The 20,642-nt window shown below is 38.5% G+C and overlaps 1 protein-coding gene across 2 annotated transcripts in view; it reads left to right on the forward strand.

Moving 5' to 3' along the window:
• The window catches only part of lama2 (laminin, alpha 2), a 558,082-nt gene that overhangs the window by 135,821 nt on the left and 401,619 nt on the right, over positions 1-20,642 (forward strand). For both annotated transcript variants that reach the window (XM_062033747.1, XM_062033746.1), the window contains 2 exons: positions 14,710-14,880; positions 14,945-15,057. In XM_062033747.1, the coding sequence (XP_061889731.1) occupies positions 14,710-14,880; positions 14,945-15,057 (284 nt within the window). The remainder of the gene's footprint in view (positions 1-14,709; positions 14,881-14,944; positions 15,058-20,642) is intronic.

Genomic DNA, 20,642 nt, shown 5'->3' on the forward strand with positions numbered 1-20,642 from the left:
GTTTTTCTCCAAATTTCTCCAGGAGACACCAGACAGTGACAAGTCCTGTTGACTTACCTCTGAAAGGACAACAGCCTTCTCTTTCTGATGTAAAATCTTGAGGTCTTGCTTACACCTAAAGTTGGTTTATACGTGAGCCTTCACCGACTTCGCGTTCCGGAAAGTTTTGCTAGTACAAAAAATTACTGTTAACAATCGAGACACAGGACACATTCGGCAGCTTGCTCAAATCTCGTTTATTGGATGTGCTCAATGGATCAATTCCACCAATTGCACTATTTTTTTGTAACAGGGTCCAGTTTCTTTCGGTACAGTGCCTTGATTTTTTTGGTACAATCAATTTAAATCCAGTTTGTTGCTTTCTCTCAACTATACCGCTGGTTGAGTACAGCCATGTAAACAAAAACTTTGTCCAGCAACAATGGCTTCCCAGTCCGACAATGCCTTGCGATATCACGTGCCCCTTTGAACCTTAAAAAATCGCAAAGACAGAGTTCCCTAACCTATTTGCGGTTCACTTACTGTGGTCTCAATGCATCGCGGTTTTCAAAGTACCATTGAGTACATTTGCGATTTAAGTACACATTGAAGTTTCATGTTAATATGAAGTCAGTTTTAGAATCGAAGTGTTTTAAGATCATAGGAAGTGTTTATAAATGTGTGGGAACGCTATGTGGAGGGTTTGTAAAGACTTAAAATGCATTTAATATTCATATAAATTACGAAATAAATTGCGTAAATTCACCTAGCAAGGGATGAATGATGGTAAATGGGTTGTACTTGTATAGCGCTTTTCTACCTTTTTTTTAAGGAACTCAAAGCGCTTTGACATTATTTTCCACATTCACCCATTCACACACACACATTCACACACTGATGGCGGGAGCTGCCATGCACGGTGCTAACCAGTCCCATCAGGAGCAAGGGTGAAGTGTCTTGCTCAAGGACACAACGGATGTGACTAGGATGGTAGAAGGTGGGGATTGAACCAGTAACCCTCAGATTGCTGGCACGGCCACTCTCCCAACTTCGCCACGCTGTGATAATCGAAAGAACACTGTATACCGAGGTTGTGTGCTATATGATGTAAATTATGTATCTCTGACAGACTAAGAACTTTTAATAGAACCGTCATATCGTGATAATGCATGTTGATGACATATTATAGCTGTGTCTCGCAATTATCCCGGCGACAACCTTGCTAGCGGCCTTTCACAATGCAACTTTTGGATCGCTAATTCTCGCCTCCATGGCGGCAAATAAACTGTTTCTTACCATAGTCTCATAGTCCTCCACACTGGAGGACTAGCTAAACATGTTGCGCTACACACAGTAGGAGGATACAACTAAGCATTGCTAACCGCTAAGGTCTCTCTCAGTCGTCTTCAGACCAGCTTCCATCGGAGTCCCCAATCGTCATACACCCGGCCAGCTCCGTAGAGCTTTCAGCTCCCTCATCTTTCTTCAGGATGTCCATGTACGTTAGCGCCGGACGTCCTCGCGATCGATGCCCTTGCGTTGGCTCCCATAGGACCAGCCTGCTGGCTGGGAGCTCCCGATGTCTGGGGCAGTGTCCGGCAAGCCTCATCCTGCTAGCTGTTAGAACCTTTATTTAACCAGATAAGAAAACCCATTGAGATCAAGATCTCTTTCACAAGGGTGACCTGGCCAAGAGGTCAACAGCACATGTCACAGAGCAGTTTCAAAATAAATACATTAAGACATACATTTTAAAATACATAAGAGAAGTGTAAAACAACAGAGATTTACATCTTTAAAAACACAGGCACTGTGCAAACGTCTCTCGCTGTTTGTCCCTCAGGACAGAACGGAAGGCTCCAAAAGGAAGTAGTTCTGTAAGTTTCAGTTTCGTCTGCAATTCATTCCATGCCATAGGGGCAGCAATGCCAAAAGCTCTTTTGCCAAATTCAGTCCGTACATGAGGAACAGTTAAAACATACAAATTGTTAGAACGTAATGCGTAAGAGCTGCTTTTTCTTTGTAACAGAGTACACAAGTATGGAGGTATTAAACCTAAAAGAGCCTTATAAATTAAAGTCAGCCAATGTGTGTATCTGCGTGCACTCAATGAAGATAAGTCTGACTTCATATACAGTTGACAATGGTGGGTGAGACTACGACAGCCAGTAACAAATCTTAGAGCTGAATGAAAAACAGTGTCCAAGGACTGGAGGCATTTCGATGAAGCACTAAAATAAAGCACGTCTCCATAATCAATTACAGGCAAGATAGTTGCTGTCACCAATTTCTTTCTGACTTTAAGAGAGAAGCAGTTTTTATTTCTAAAAAAGAAACCAAGCTTTACCCTAAGCTTAGAGACCAAGTTGTTAATATGGGCTTTAAATGAAAGCTCCTGATCAAGAGTAAAACCCAAGTACTTGTAATTTAAGACCTGCTCTATAGGGTTTCCATTTGATGTTACAATATTTGGAATATTTTCCAGTAGCACCCTTGAATGAGAGAAAACCATTACCTTTCTTTTATCTGTATTTAAAACCAATTTAAGATCAAATAAGCGAGTCTGGATGACATCAAAAGCAGCTTGTAAAAACTCAAAAGCCTGAGTGATGGAGGTTGAACAGCAATAAATAATGGTGTCGTCTGCATAAAAATGGTACATTGCATTTGACAAATTATTACAAAGATTATTTATGTAGATAGAAAATAAAATGGGCCCCAGCACTGAGCCTTGTGGAACGCCTTTGGTAATGTCCAGTAATGAAGAGGTGGTCCCAGCCACCTGTACACATTGTGTACTGCTGGAGAGATAGTCTGTGAACCAAGCAGCTGCATTTTTAGATAATCCAACGTGATGAAGGGCTTGAATTAACAGACTGTGGTCTACTGTGTCAAATGCTTTTGACAAATCAATAAATAGGGCGACACAATATTTCTTGCCGTATACAGCCTCGATTAAATCATTGAGGACCTTAAGAGCAGCTGTAATAGTGCTATGCTGTTTTCTAAAACCAGATTGAAATGGAGATAAAATATTGTTTGATTCTAAAAAATCCTCTAGCTGGTTACTGATGATCTTCTCAAACAATTTTGCTAAAATGCATAATTTAGAAATTGGTCTGTAATTATTTATATTTGTGGGTTCACCCCCTTTTAGCAGGGGAAGAACAAAGGCCGATTTCCAGATTTTTGGAATGCTTTTACTTGTTAGACTTAGGTTAAAAATATGCGAGAGAGGCTCAGCAACAAAATCAGCAGCCAATTTTAAGAAAAAGGGTTCAATTTGGTCAGGTCCTGCTGCTTTAGTTGTGTCCAGGCTCTTTAGTGCACTGTTTACCTCGGATATTGATACAGGTGTGAACTGAAAAGTGCAGGTGCTGCGTCTATTTACAGCCTGTGGTGTATTTGGTATATTAACATTAGTTAAACCAACATTTGACAATTGAGGATTCAACGACTCAAACAAGGATCCGGCAGAAACAAAATACATGTTACCTTCTTGCTGAGCCTCGGCAGTTGCCCGTACAGTGGAGATGCGCGGATAGGCAATTATTTCATCCACAACTGCATCACAAAAGTCGTCATGCACCCGCCATCCACCCGAACTAACATTTTATCAAAACCACAACCGCCCACCACCCACCCGTTGTTATATATCTAATATAGACGATGCAAGGCATTAGTGAGGTTAGAAAGCTTTTGCCTGTTAAAGAAAGGAGACTGATCCAATGCAGCAGAGACATTCAATGCGTGCCACGCATTAATATCTCTTCGCCACGCATTAGAGGCTAAGAGATATTAATGCGTGATAATATTATTTATCATTATTATAATATTATTGTCATTTCCATTAAGAAAGTGTTGACTATTATTTTTTTTTTTCCCTGGTCTTTAGTATTCCCTTATTTAGTTTGTCGCGTACCACGTTTGCTGCCGGCGTTGCCATCTTTTTATTTTTTTCTTCTTTCTGTGTTGTGGTGTGCTGTGCCACGCCAAATTTCTTCTCTGATTTGAAAAAAAATTGGTAGGGAAGTTCGAATTTTAAGGTCTGTTGGTAGTGCATTCCACTGTGTGGTGGCAACATAGTAGAATGCATTTTTTCCCATGAAAGTCTTGAATTTGGGGGGGGGGGGGGCGAGGTCTGAGGAACTCCCTCTAAGGTAGTACCTGTGAGCATCACTTACTCGGGTGAAATAGTTCGACAGGTACTTGGGGACAGTTTCTCTGAGTATTTTGAATACCAGGCACATTGCAATTTGGTGTACTCTTTCCTCAACTCTAAGCCATCCCAATTTGGTAAAGTGGGCTTGACTTAGGTGAGTCCTGTATGGGAGGTTGAGCAGGAGTCACACCAGCTTGTTTTGGGAAGTTTGCAGTTTTGTTTTTAGTGGCTTGGGGATACTGGTGAACCATGAGGTGCAGGCGTAGTCAAAATTACACTGTATGAGGGCACCGGCAAGGGTCTTAAGTGTATCCCTGTTGATAAACGCAGAAATCCTGCCCAAAAATCTAGTTGTATTATTGATCTTGGTGATTGCTTTTAATGCCATTTTTTCACCCGAGAGCGTGTTGTCCAATATACAACCTACCGGTAGGTAATTTACCTTGTCTTTGCTGGTGATTATGGTATAACCTGCTTTAATCGTAAAGCCCGGGGATACATAAATGGTCTTAAGTCCTAGGCTACAGCGCCCCCAGTATTTTGGCATGCGTATGACACTCAGTGTATGCGTTTGTTTGGGGACAGAGAGAGTTTTTTAAATGCGCACATGTGGCTGGAGATCTTGTTAAGATATATATATATATATAGATATATATATATCTATATATATATATATATCTATATATATATATAGATATATATATATATCTATCTATAGATATATATATATATCTATATATATATATATATATATATATATATATAGATATATATATATCCATCCATACATTTATGCTTGCACACAACTTTAGATGTAGATGCATTCACATCCTCCATTTGTGTGTACGTATGCGTGAAGATAGAGAATTATAGTCGTCTCATCCCTCATCCCTCTCCCGGCCCTGACCCTTTTAAACAACACTCTGTCGTTCTCGGAAAATCCTTCCCATCCATCTCGACGTCTTCATCAATCTTTCCATATTTTCCTCCAGCCTGTAACGCTGAAGTGCTCAGGATGGAGGGGCAGATGGAGAGGGAGGTGCAGAGAGAGATGATCCCGTCCTCTTCAACCTCCTTTTTATTCCATCATGCTTACATCTAGCCCCAAAACCCAACAATAACACATCCATCACACACACATACACACACTTTGGAGAGCATACACACAATATGAAGACTCATCTTCTCCCATGACAGCAAAAAGCAAACACTGTTTCCTTTCACAAAGTAATAAAGAAATCTTTGAGGACATTTTTAGCTTTAATGCAGATTGAGCTGCACTACTTTAATATCTCATTTTCTAGTGACTATATCGAGCCAACGGCATGACTACTGTTTTCTATATCATCAAATGGTACGAATGTTTTGTTTAACTTATTTTGAAACACACTTCCAATGCCTCAAACTATGCACTGAGGGCCGGATCTACTCAGTGATTTTAAAACTACAGAACAGTGTTTTATTTTACTATATTCAAACAGTGTTATTGTTCAAACTGTGTGTAATGTTACAGTGGCCAAAATATTAAATGTACTTGTTAAATAAAACCTCTACCTTGTTTTTAATGATTGGTACTTGGGGCGGAATAGCTCAGTTGGTAGAGTGGCCGTGCCAGCAACTTGAGGGTTCCAGGTTCGATCTCCGCTTCTGCCACCTAGTCACTGCCATTGTGTCCTTGGGCAAGACACGTTACCCACCTGCTCCCAGTGCCACCCACACTGGTTTCAAAATTTAACTTAGCTATTGGGTTTCACAATGTAAAGCACTTTGAGTCACTAGAGAAAAGCGCTATATAAATATAATTCACTTCACTACTTGGTGAATAAAGTTTGAGAACCACTGTACTAAAATATTCCAAAGTCGGGATGTGCCACTGATCTGATTTTTGTGGAAAAAGTATGTGAAAGCCATTGCTGATTAATGCCTTTTAATGCCGATTGCAATAACAGATCCCCTCTGGCTGATACTGTATTTATTTTTAGTCCCCCGGCCGCACCTCTAAGTTCATAATAATCACCTCCATTACGGAAAATAAACGTCATTTCTTGATTCTTAAGTAGCATTGTCACTGGAGGATAACGTTTAACATGTTACACACTGAGGGCAAGCCAAGAGTATCCTTTTATTTTCTCAAAATATATACCTGTATATATTTTTTTTAAATGTTTACAAACAAAAAGATTTTAGAGCAAAAGTGCTTTGATTTGATCAAACAATTGTTTGTAATAAAAAATAAATAAATAAGGGACTAATTTAAAAAAGGTGTTGATAGTGTTACATTTTAAATAGCACTCACCATAAATGTTTAAAACATTTATAGTTAATACATGTTATCGGGAATCGTCACCATAAAGCCCTAATTGCAACATCCGAACCCAGAATAAGCACTTAATAGTATTTGCAAACTATAAAATTGCATGGATGATTTGATATGATTTACTAAGACTGAAAGTACAATTGATAACATGGTCAAAAACAATGATTTTGTTTGCACTACTGTCTGTCACCATGGAGACCAGGATGGGTACCAATTTCGGTACTTCTATTGGCACCAACGGTATTTCGACGGTACTACCGGCTATAGATTCATGTAAAATCATCAAGTCATAGTTTGACACCTTTTGTTGCACATGATGGTACGGTTGCAGATTAGGGTGGACTGAGTCAATCTCCCTCTAAGTAATTTTGCCATTTTCAATGCCCACAAAGCAAGTATGTTTGGTGAAAACACTCGAACGTAAAGTAAGGCTCCGCTCTTCCACAATGTGCTAGCTTGATGCTAATTCACATTGGATTTTCCATAGACAGGCTATTATTAGCATTAGCGATTTTACATTTGGTAATGAAAACTACAACTCTGATATATGCTACAGTCACACAGCTGGGTGTAAGAAGCACAATACTCACAGTATAAACACTTCGTAGTGAGCAACATAACATTTTCATCTTAATGGAAAAAAAAGACTTTCTAGTTAGACTACATACTCTGAATAGCCTATACCAGGGGTGGGCAATTAACTTTTACCGGGGGCCGCATGAGCAACCCGAGCACTGCTGGAGGGCCACATCGACAATATTTCAATTAAACTTTGCTCAATATTATTTTTGATATATACTGTAAGATAAATAATAATAATAATAATAATAATAATTAATAATAATAGTAATACTTCAACATAGTGTGTGTAACAGCATTCCATGACTAATATAAATAAATTAACATGAATAATAAATGACAGTAAAATAAGCACACGTATGACTGAGGAGTCATAGTGTAACTTTGTGTGGTGTTTGAGTTGTCCGACTTTGTGTGGCCATAAACGCACCAGTGGTTTAGTGCTATGCGTGTTGGTGACAGATGACAAGTTGGTTTTGGCCTGGTTTGTACGGCAGAAAATGACTAGTTTTTCCAGATAGAAGTGTTTTACTCATGTTTTTGGTGTGGTTATGGCCGAATATAAACAGTTTTGCTCAATAAAGTGATGGATATAATTCCTGTCCTCGAAGCATCTCGATAGACGTTACAATAATTGAACGGCGTTCAATTGAACGGTGTTGACGAACACCGTTAGGGCCGCTTGTTGTCACTGTCACTCAAAGTTGCATTGCAAAATTACATAGAATAAATATGTTTATTTTGTTTAGAATTCAGATGGGATTTGATTTGGTGCGCGGCATATATTTGCTGTGCGCAGAGGACGCTTGAGCAGTGCGCAATTGCGCAGGCACGCACCTTAGAGGGAACGTTGCTTGGCAGTCCATGTCTTGTTGGAAACACGCCATTCTTCATCAACTTTTCTCTTTTTAGCGTCTCGGGTGTAAACCGTGCATCACTTGTCGCTGCATGTGCACCTTCACTCGCAGGTTACACACGGACACACGCCCATGAATAGTACTTTTCAAAATAAAAGCAGCACCGTTGTATTGCGCGCACAACATAGATGTTTTTTCAACTTTATTTTGTGATTGCAGCTGTTCACATTCACTCACAATCACGCACACGCATACGTCCACACGGAAGTAATACAAATAACGATTTTCAAAACAAAAGCAGCATTGTTGTATTGCACACTCGACATAGATACTTTTTAAAATGTATTTTGTAATTTATAATTGGCCTCACGCGGGCCGGACAGGGACGCACAAAGGGCCGGATGCGGCCCGTGGGCCGCAGAATGCCCAGGTCTGGCCTATACAGTACTTGCATCTCTCTTAGAAGTGCAAAAAACATTAACACTTAACACACACGAAAGTAACAAAAATTGGTACTGTTGAGCAGTGATTGGATTTCCCGATATTTGTTGAGAGATGGCTCTCTTAGTTCGGCTCACTAAAAATTATTTTGGCTCCCAAGTGGCTCCTCAGATTTTTTGTCACTTAAATTAATTCATTACAAAATTATGTGTGAAATTAATAACTAATGTAAAAAATATATATATATGTAACACCGACGTATAGTATTTATATGGCTTTATTAATAAAACTTAACATAACCTAACAAATACATAAATACATTTTAAACAAAAAGACCCATTTTAATTTGTTAAAAAACACAAAATCAACTAAACATAATTTAAGAAACTATAACTTAATGTGCAACCACATACAGTGAAAAACAAAACACAAAATCAAGTAATCATAACTCAACAAAATATAACTTACAATGTGCAAAAAGAAAAAGCAGCATTCAGGTGAGGTTTTAGCAAAGATTGGCATAAAAAATAAACCTAATGGCCTCAGCTTTCAGGGGATTATCTTGTTGCTCCTTTCTGTTATGATCTGCCCTGTTCTGGAGAAGATTCTTTCTGAGGGGACAGGTGTTGCTGCTATTCACAGTCTACCTGGCCGTGCCATCACATGTGAAATTGCAGGTTGTTTGTTGAGCCTGCTCGATATGTAAGTTGTATTTTACAAAGTGCACACTTTAAGATGTGTCCAAACTTTACTTCTTTTCTTGCGGTTACTCATCTTCGGTAAAATGCTCAAATCCAATATTCTCTTGCTCTTCTCTCGCTCTCGTCCCTCTCCCTCCTGTTTGTGTTCGAGTGTCTGTAACCCCTTTCCTCCCCATCATGTTGACCGATGCGGCTTTAAAAGACAATAAAAAAAAAAAAAATCGCTCTCGATCGGGAGCCGATATGTTGTTCACTCTAATCCTTCTCTCGTTCGTGTTTGAGTATCTGTATCGATTCCCAGTTACGGGGAATTGGTACTGTACTGGTCCTGATGTGAATGGCACTCACACATAATGAAGACACTTATTTCCCTGCAGATACAAGCCATCATATGGTCCAACCTCTGCTGTTTCAGTACGTTGTTGAACAACTGTAACATGCACCTCCTTTTCTAGGCTATATTGAAGCACAATCTTCTTAACAACCTTTTTTTTAGCACACTAAGGTGTGCTCAGAGAGGGTCCTTCCTGGCGCACCAAATCCATGTTGCAAAAATGTTTTCTTATAAACGAGCACCTTTAAAAGAAAACGACAACAGACACCAAAACAAATCAATCGAGTTTTGTTTAGTCAGCAAATCTTTTAAATATTACAGAAGTTGGCTTAACTGGTTTGTTTTTCTTTATTTGTCTCAAGCTGCTGGTGCCTCCCAGAGTGGGGCACTTACTTCTGCCATAGATCACCTAAAAAAAGAGTCATTTCTACTTTTTACAGGCCAATTTACACATTTTGAAGCAAAGGGTCCTATCGTTGTTTTAATATGACACATTGCTAAACTCGACAGTAGAATCGTTAGGAAGCAGCGTGAGACAGGGTTTGATTGATTTGAGTGTGAGAACTTGTACAAGATTATTTGGATGTCTTGGATGCTCTTCACAGTACAGCGATGTTGACATCTGCTCATACAGCTGTGCTCATTTGGAGACACACACACACACACACATGTGTGCTTCTGGTTCACACGTTCATCCTGTCTGTTGACAACGAGTGTCTATTTCCATGTCTGTTCATGTATTTTGCGCTTTTGCACCTGTTGACATGTAACTTGGCCTGAGTCCAGACTCGGATATCTGCTGTTTCATGGCGCTTATGTGTTAATATGTGTGTGTGATGGTTGCCAGGCAGGAAATGGGAACCAGGCACATGTTGACGCTTCCTGTACTTTTTCCCTGATATTTTATCTTCATGTAGTAAATTGTGGTGGTGAACACAGAAAACATCCGTGTTTCAATACTGTCATACTCAATGGTGGGTTTAGCTGTGGGCTACATGAGTGCGGTAATAGGCGACTCATATTTGTGCGCAGTACCGTATTTTTCGGAGTATAAGTCGCTCCGGAGTATATGTCGCACCGGCCGAAAATGCATAATAAAAAGGAAAAAAACATACGTCGCACTGGTATAAGTCGCATTTTTGGTGGAAATTTATTTGATAAAATCCAACACCAAGAATAGACATTTGAAAGGCAATTTAAAATAAATAAAGAATAGTGAACAACAGGCTAAATAAGTGTACGTTATATGAGGCATAAATAACCAACTGAGAACGTGCCTGGTATGTTAACGTAACATATTATGGTAAGAGTCATTCAAATAACTAACATATAGAACATGCTATACGTTTACCAAACAATCTGTCACTCCTAATCGCTAAATCCCATGAAATCTTATACGTCTAGTCTCTTACGTGAATGAGCTAAATAATATTATTTGATATTGTACGGTAATGTGTTAATAATTTCACACATAAGTCGCTCCTGAGTATAAGTCGCACCCCCGGCCAAACTATGAAAAAAACTGCGACTTATATCCCGAAAAATACGGTAATTAATATTTTATTGGTGGGCAGCACGGTGGAACAGGGGTTAGTGCATGTGCCTCACAATACGAATGTCCCGAGTAGTCCTGAGTTCAATCCCGGGCCCGGGATCTTTCTGTGTGGATTTTGCATGTTCTCCCCGTGACTGCTTGGGTTCTCTCTGGGTACTCCGGCTTCCTCCCACCTCCAAAAACATGCACCTGGGGATAGGTTGATAGGCAACACTAAATGGGCCCTAGTGTGTGAATGTGAGTGTGAATGTTGTCTGTCTATCTGTGTTGGCCCTGTGATGAGGTGGCGACTTGTCCAGGGTGTACCCCGCCTTCCGCCCGAATGCAGCTGAGATAGGCTCCAGCACCCCCCGCGACCCCAAAAGGGACAAGCGGTAGAAAATGGATGGATGGATGGTTAGTAATTGGTTCATTAATCGAGTAATCAAATAAAACACACTTTAGGGAAAATAGTTTATATAAATAAAGATTTTTATTTATTATAACCTTTCTTCTTTCTTCTTATAAATGCACATAACACTGAAATTGCAATTTTACTATAGGATCAATATAAATTACTGTGGAACCTGGATTTCTGAACTTAATTGGTCCTTGAACAGGATTTGTAAATTGAAAAGTTTGTATGGTGAAGCAAGTTTCTCCATAAGAATCATTGTAAATATGAATAATGTGTTCCAGCCTCAACAAAAGTCCATATTTTAATGAAGATTTGTAGACTTTGAACACAATATGACGTGCTATACAGTACTGTATATCAAACAAACATAACAAGGGGGTGATGAAACAACGGCCTCTTTATTGACAAGCTAAAACAACCACCACCAGCTGAACTAAATCTAAAACTTCTCAAATAAAAATAAAATATCAAATTTGAATCTAAAAAACAGCACTCAAATATCAAAATACATTAAAGTGGGGGGAAAAATTATAAAAAATGCATTCTAAAAAATACAAAAATCATCATTATATAGAATCTGAAAAAAATGTGCACGCTTATTTTTATTTTGTATACACTAATGTATTATTTAAAATTCATCATCAAAACTTAATTTAACTCCATATCCTGGCACCCCAGTACTGCAAACCAAAGGGGGTTCTTGCTAAGGCTGTGCGATAAAACAATGTAAATACATATCGCACTAGACACACATCATCAATAAAAAGTGTTCGATAAAACTTTCTATATGCATATATATGTGTATATATGTATATATTAATAAATGTAGATAACATTTTAAAACATTTAATGAGTGTTTTCCATGCTTGTGTTGACATTTCATTTCCTTTCTGCCTTGATAGCTAAGGGGATTTTAATCAGAAGGTCCATTTTGAATACATTTTTTTTGCATACATTTTTTTTTCTCCTGTTCCTTATTTTCGATAGGTCATAAATATGTAATTATTGAGATTGACCAACGTAATATAATTATATGGTGATACAAATTTCAGTCGTATTGCCCAGCCCGAGTTCTTACACAGGACGCTATTGAAGCTTGAACAGCTACTACCAAACAAGTGATAATCCTTCTTAATTAGTCATACTCGTGTACTTTTTTGTTTTATTTAAACATAATTAAGCAGTAGTATTAAAATATCCCAATTAAATACTTGGATAAATATCTGTCAGACTTAATTTTAAATAGTATCAGCAAGCCACGTGTTCTTTTTAATACTATTAGTTATGTTCTTAATCCGAATCCAGCCACTTTACTGGAGATGACAAGTGAAACTTGTGAAAAATTTCTCTCCTTTTTTAACGATAAGGTTGCTTTTATTCGGGCAAATCTTTCTCGCTCTCCATTGAGTTTTAATGTGGCCACTCAGTGCTCGGCTCGGTTTAGTCACTTTGAGCCTGTGTCCATGCCTGAGCTTACAGGAATAGTCCACAAACTGAAACCCTCATCCTGTCCCACAGACCCAGTCCCCCCTCGCTTTTTTAAAGAAATCTGGGACACTATTGACTTGTCTGTTAGGGACATCATCAACAGCAGCTTGATTTCTGGCTGTGTCCCCTCTTTTTGTAAAAGAGCTGTTGTCGAGCCTTTGATAAAAAAAACAGGTCTAGATCCGACACGTTTGTCAAATTATCGGCCCATTTCCAAATTACCTTTTGTGTCAAAAATTCTGGAGAAATGTGTTTTAGCGCAACTGCAGCCTTTTTTAGATGAAAATAGCACTTTAGATCCATTTCAGTCTGGATACAAGGCTTTGCACAGTACTGAATCTGCACTTTTAAAGGTTTTTAATGACTTGCTTTTAATGTCTGATTCTGGTAGCTCTGCCATTTTAGTGCTTTTAGATCTTACAGCTGCCTTTGACACAGTCGACCACACAATTCTTTTAGACCGCCTGAGAGACTGTGTGGGTGTCAGGGGGACTGCATTAGAGTGGTTCAGATCCTACCTGTCAGAGAGGTCCTTCTCTGTCAGGCTGGGGGACGCCACCTCTTCTTCTGCTCCGCTTTACTGTGGTGTCCCCCAGGGATCCATTCTAGGCCCCATCCTGTTTTCCTTGTACATTCTCCCTCTTGGAGAGATTTTTAAGAAACATGGAGTGTCTTATCACTTTTATGCAGATGACTGCCAAATGTATATGCCAATTTCAAAAGGCCACGACCCCCTGACACCCCTTCTCAACTGTCTATGTGATGTCAAGGCTTGGTTAGCCCAGAATTTTTTAATAATGAATGAGGGAAAAACGGAAATTTCAGTTTTTGGTCCGGCCCTCACTGACTTGGGACCATTGCAAAATCATGTGCGTCCCAAAGTCACCAGCCTTGGCGTCACTATAGACAGCGATTTTAAATTTGACAAACAAGTCAATGGCGTTTTAAAATCGTGTTTTTATCATCTTCGTCTTTTAGCAAAGGTAAAACCATTTTTATCTTTTAACCTTTTTGAACAAGTCGTGCATGCTTTTATTTCAAGTCGCCTGGACTACTGCAATGCACTTTATGCTGGAATTAGCCAAAAAGCTCTCTCCCGGTTGCAGTTAGTCCAGAACGCGGCAGCACGACTTTTAACAGGGGCCAGGAAACGTGAGCATATAACCCCAATTCTTCGGAGTTTGCACTGGCTCCCTGTTCAATTTAGAATTGATTTTAAATCCTTGCTGTTTGTTTTTAAAGCTTTACATAGACTGGCACCTCAGTATATCTCGGACCTCATCCAAATTTACACACCTGTGCGCGCTCTGAGGTCCGAGAGCCAGCTCCAGCTCGTGGTGCCCAGGACGAGACTTAAAACCAGGGGAGACAGGGCCTTCTCTGTGGTCGGCCCTAAACTCTGGAACACTCTGCCCCTCCATGTTCAAACTGCTCCCACAGTGGAGTGTTTTAAGTCTCGTCTTAAGACCCACTTTTATTCTTTGGCTTTTAACACTACGTGAGTTGTGTGGTCTTCTGTCCTCTGTTGTCCTGTGTGGTTAGGGTTAGGGTTATACATTTTGATGTCTATTTTACTGTTTTAATTGGTTTTACCCTTTAAAATCGTTTTTAATCATATTTATTTTTTATATTGTCTCTGTATTGGTTTTCTATTAATTTATTCTTTGTTTTTATTCAGTCATTGGTGTAGCATAATATTGTTTTTAATATTATTTTTAATATCGTTTTTAATATTGTTTTTAATATTGTTTTTAACATGGCTGTGCAGCACTTTGGAAACATTCTTGTTGTGTAAATGTGCTATATAAATAAAGTGGATTGGATTGGATTGGATTGGATATTCCAGCCTGGTTCAACATTCACAACTGTATGTAATTCCTTTTGTTTTGTGTATTCCAGGATTGTTCCCAGCAGTATTGAACCTGGCTTCGATGGCGGATATAACAACCAATGCAACATGCGGTCAACCAGAACCGGAGATGTTCTGTAAGCTCGTAGAACATGTGCCAGGTCAACCTGTGAGAAACCCTCAATGTCGAATCTGCAACCAGAACAGCGTGAAACCATTTGGTAAGATAAACACACGCATATTGCTTGTTAACAGATCATCAAAAGGGCATGTGTCTGTTTACAGAGCGCCACCCCATAGAATACGCCATCGACGGGACCAACCGGTGGTGGCAAAGTCCCTCCATCAAGAATGGAATGAAGTACCACTATGTGACAATAACATTGGACTTGAAACAGGTACAACACACTTTCATTTTTTCTTCATTCTGTCTATATTGTGTTTATGATCTCTTCAACTTGGGATAGTTCTACATCAGGGGTGTCAAAGTACGGCCCCATGGGCTGTATCAGGCCCACGAACAGGTTTAATCCACGGCCCGCAAGATCAGTTTGCTAAATATAAAAATAAGGTGTATTTTTTTAATGAAAGAAACTGCTGTTCTAAATGTGTCTACTGGATGTCGCAATTTGCGTGTAACCCACATCACACTGTTTAAAGATGATGTGTCAGCTGAGTATAAGCGCCCTCTGGATTGGCTGCCGCTACTCCAGTCAGCGCAGGTGAAAGCAATCAGGTGCTCCTCTTGTGGTTGGTAGCAGATGGCGGCGGTATCGACGCACATTACCTTCTTTCATTTTAATTCATCCACTAAAACGGATATAATAACGAAACGGTAAGATGCAAAGACTTAAGTCAACTTAACAATCATCTTTTTGGTTAGAGATTGCAATTGGTTGAATGCACGATGCGCACCCTGAACTCCATTTTAGAAAGGTGTCTTTCTACAATTATTTGTTCTATTTCATTTTATGCTTACATTTACTGTGTTCAAATTGGTTAAGTTTGTAGTTACCCTTTATTTTGGCTATGGTGCATCATAATTGTTTTGTTTATATTATAATTGTAATATTTGAATCATTATAAATTAATGTGTTGTGGCAGTTGCAGATGTCACCAATGCGGCAGTTTGAGGAAACAATTGGTTGCTTTTCCAAAAATTTTTAATGGTGAACTGCCAAAACAGGAAGTGCTTAAAGTTTAATGACTTTGTAAAAACACTGAGACAAAGTCTAAGGTCATTGTGTTCTTTATGGTGTTTATAAAACTTCACCAATTTTTTCCTCAGAATTTTCTACTAACTTGAAGTTTTTTTGCTAAGAAGATTATTTGTAATATGAACATTTTTCAGAATGTGCTTGTTCTATTTTTGGCCAAAGTAAGACAAAGAAAACAATCTGAAGCTGTCTTTATTTTTAAATTTTAATGGCATGATTTTACCAATCCGGCTCTCGTGGGAATAGATTTCCCTTCATGCGGCTCTTGAGCTAAAATGAGTTTGACACCCCTGTTCTACATTGCGACTAGACATTTTCAACAAATATCAAAATCAATGGCACCAAATGATAATATAAATACATTTAATAAAGTCAAAATACAAGTAAGGCAACAAGAGAAGTATCCTACACTTCTCTTTTGTAAAGTAAATCTGAACAGCCGATATGGGCATCTACATCTGCTATATGATTTGCCCGAGAAGCTGGGCAGGACATTAAGAAAAAAATAAAAAATAAAAATTAAAAATTAAAAAATAAAAAAAATAAAAAATCAATGTCAACATTTTTTTTGGACTAACACATTTTTTTCCTCATAGCTTACATAGTGTAGAAAGTGCTCGGTAAACTAAATATCTTGTTTGGCCCCAAACATTTTTTTATCGTAATTACAAATCTTACATTTTTGCAATGTGTGATAATGTTATGTATTGCGATCAAAAAATGGGCCTTGATTGTGTGTGGATAAAACTAGGGCTGGGCAATATATCAATGTTTATTGTGATAGACACGTAATCGATGAAAAAAGTGTTCGATAATGTTTTTTTTCTTCTTTGTCGGAAGAAACCGGAAGTTGAGAGGTTGGTTGCACGAACAAAAGCACTTGCTCTCTGGTAACCGAGCAACACAGGAAGTGGTCACTGATCAACGGCAGTGACATGCTAACAGCCAATCAGATAACAGTATCAACTATCAAGTTTGGTTGCGCCATCTTGTTGTCTCGCGGTTGATTATTTTCAAGGAGTGAGAAGAGAAAGTAAAAATGAAGAAATAGTGGATAAAACAGGAAAAGTATGGCAGTTTTTTTGGATGTTTTAAAACGGACCGTAGTCAGACCAATGTGGTCTGTAAATTATGCAAGGCGCTCTTCCCCACCAAGACCGGTTATACCACACCACCTTAGCTGCGCTCACCCTTTATAGCACAGCTATAACTTCCTGGTAGTAAACCTGCAGAAAATAGTTCTTCTCAGGTTTATCTAGGTTTACATTTTCAAACTTTGCACTATTTTGTTACACTTTAGTAAACTTTTTTTTTTTTTTTTACAAATTCCTTATTTTTGCATCTTCATTTTAAGAGGTTAAGTGTTTTTTTCTGGTCCTTATTTTCAATGGGTCATAAAACATATTAATAGTTATCAATACAGACCGATATAAAACACTTATGTCATGTTCCAGTTTTCAGCCATATCGCCCAGCCCTAAATGACACTCTGATATGAAGCTGACAATGTGATGTGTAAAGTGAAAAGTTTGTAGCTGCTGTCATTGCGAAGCAGAATGGGGTTAGTTTTCACACTCCTATCCCACAACTAAAAAGTACTGTCTGTACTTGTGCTCACCTACATAGTCTTCTCTACAGCAGGACGGCTGAACTTGACAGTTTGTATAAAATTGTAGATATTCAGCTCCGCAGTACAGCGATGCCTTGGGATACCCCAGTTTACGAGTCTTTTTGGTATACGAGCTGCCCCTCGGCTAATCGTGGGAAGATAATTTCAGGTTACAAGCATCCCCACCACTATTTGACGTAGCAAACGCCACAGTAAACCTCGTATGATCTGACCGAAACATCTGTTTTTACTCGTTAACGAGAGATTGATAGAACTTTGTTCCTCCAACCATGACAAGGAAGAAAGTGAATGTGAAGGACAGTGTTGAAAAGATGAAGTGGATGATGATTCTTGATTTAAAGAAAGAAATCATCAAAAACATAGCAAAGCAGTTGGAGTGTAGAACTGCCAGTCTGCACCATACTGAAGCAGAATAAGTCAATAACCCCAACCAAAGACTTTAAATGAATATCCAAACTCTAGACATTTATCAATGAAAATACGGAAAAAGCTGCTGATGGTGTGTTTGATCGGGAATTCACTCAAATGAGATACCGTAGAAGTTCGCTCTCTAAGGTAAATGCTGTACGATATTATTACAGTATTTCATAAAACTACTGTTGTTGTTTGCAGTACATTCTGATGTACTGTTCTTAATACAATATTTTTTTTAATCTAAAAGTCTGTTTTCCTTTTCCAAAAGCAGATTACATGTTAAAACTGTGGCCAAGCACAGATTTAATTGATTTCAATTGATGCCAATGCATGACGCTGTTGCACAATTTGAGTTGTGTCAAAGAACAAAATCACACTTTTACGCAATGTCCTAATAAGAAAACAATTGTTAGCCTTAAAATGTGTGAAGAGAAAGCTATAGTTTAGATGGCCGATAGCTCGCTAACTTAAAAGTTAAAGTACCAATGCTTGTCACACACACACTAGGTGCGGCGAAATTATTACGCAGTTGGAAGAAATTCCAGTTGAGGTTCATATTCTCTTTGGGGTTGGTTGTCACATATATGTATCACTTATACAGTAGGCTTTTTCCTGTTGTTTTTTTACACATGTCATTTTTTATGGAGGTGGTTGTCACAAAGTGTCTAAGTTACTTACCTCTTTGAGAAACAACAACTTAAATTTAATGTATGAAATATGTTTTGATGATGACAAATTCATATTAGAGTCAAAAGTGTGACAACCAACCCCGTTCTCCCTTAATGTACCAGTGCTGTGGAAAAACAAGTTGCCTCTATATTGAAGTTATTATCATATATATCTGATTTATGACACCGAAGACTTACAAGGTTTGCGAGTAACTAGATATGATCAAAATAGTATCAATCTCACAGGGATCACTTGATCGCATGATGCAGAGGTAGGAACCGCACATCCCTTCCCCATCAACAACAATGCAAATCATGCAGACTTTTTGAGAGCCAATAACAATTGCTTCGGGACAAATGATGGTCCATAACATTATATTTTTGATTCTGAATATAAGGAGGGTGAACTACAAGTTTTACAAGCTCTGTGAAACACTAAGCATCAAGTAGCAGTATTGCTAAGTGCTAAACAAGAAATACAAACTACAAACATAATAAAGCAATCACTTACTGTACAATGTCTGCTCGCATTGTGATGTCGACTGATAGGATACCCATATCTTCCTGTTAAGATAAATACTTATTTTAATCCACACCTAGGATAAAAAAAAAAGTTGCTGCTGAGTCTGACACTGCCTTGTGTTGTAGTGCGTTTGTCTCCATCTCCGGGTGTACATTGAATGTCACAGATGAACAACTTCTAAATTCATGGCTAAATCCTCCTAATAGCCAGATGAGGTTTATAATCTAAAATAATTTTGACGAGCCGAGACGCGTTGCAGCAGTAGCAGAACGGCAGCAAACAATACATCGCCAGCTCAATGCTGCCGTGCTGCATAAGCTTTTTCTTTACAGTTTTTACGGCAGTTTGCATCCAAATCTTGCATTATGCCATCTTCAGTTTCATTTTATAATTGCATTAGAGCAGGGGTGCTCACACTTTTTCTGCAGGCGAGCTACTTTTCAATTGATCAAGTCGTGGGGATCTACCTCATTCATATATATAATTTATATTTACTTATTTATGAAATATATGTTTTGTTAACAAGTTAAAGGTGTTTAATGATAATGCAAGCATGTTTAACACATATAGTTAATATTGTTAATAAATTAAAGGTGTTTAATGATAATACAAGAATGTTTAATACATATAGTTAATATTGTTAACATGTTAAAGGTGTTTAAAGATAATGCAAGCATGTTTAACACATATACTTATTATTGTTAACAAGTTAAAGGTGTTTAATGATAATACAAGCATGTTTAACACATATAGTTAATATTATTAACAAGTTAAAGGTGTTTAAAGATAATACAAGCATGTTTAACACATATAGTTATTATTGTTAACAAGTTAAAGGTGTTTAATGATAATACAAGCATGTTTAACACATATAGATTCCTTTCTTTCATGAAGACAAGAATATAAGTTGGTGTATTACCTGATTCTGATGACTTGCTTTGATTGGAATCAGACAGTGGTGCTGATAACGTCCGCATTTTCAAATGGAGGAGAAAAAAAGTCCTCCTTTCTGTCCAATACCACATAAAAGTGGTTGGTTTTTGTCATCTTATTTGTCCAGCTTCCGTACTCCTTTGTATACACTTTACAAGAAATACATTGGCGGCAAACTCCGTAGCTTGCTAGCTTGTGCACGCCAGCTTTCTGAGACTCTTAGCGCAGGCAGGATGAAGCAGAGCTTTTATTGTGAAGGCAGGAACTGTGCAGTCGGTCTTTGGAGTTTTGACGACAGGTACGGCGCCTGAGTCTGTTGAAATAAAAAGTGTTTCTCGCCTTCCTGTCTGTAATTTTTTCTTAATAATGAGCTGGCAGCAGCCAGCGTCATCTCACAAGACCCTCGGGTGTCGTGAATGTCAATGAAGTGACGAAAGTGACGTCATAGTGAAGATTTATGATCGCTCATTTTTAAGACTTTTTTTTTAATGCCTGGCTGGCGATCGACTGACACAACCTCCGCAATCGGCCGGTAGATCGCGATCGACGTAATGAGCACCCCTGCATTAGAGTCTCTCCTTGAGTCCAGTGCAGCATCA

This window comes from Entelurus aequoreus, linkage group LG23 (genome assembly GCF_033978785.1).
Source record: "Entelurus aequoreus isolate RoL-2023_Sb linkage group LG23, RoL_Eaeq_v1.1, whole genome shotgun sequence".
Lineage (NCBI taxonomy): Eukaryota > Metazoa > Chordata > Actinopteri > Syngnathiformes > Syngnathidae > Entelurus > Entelurus aequoreus.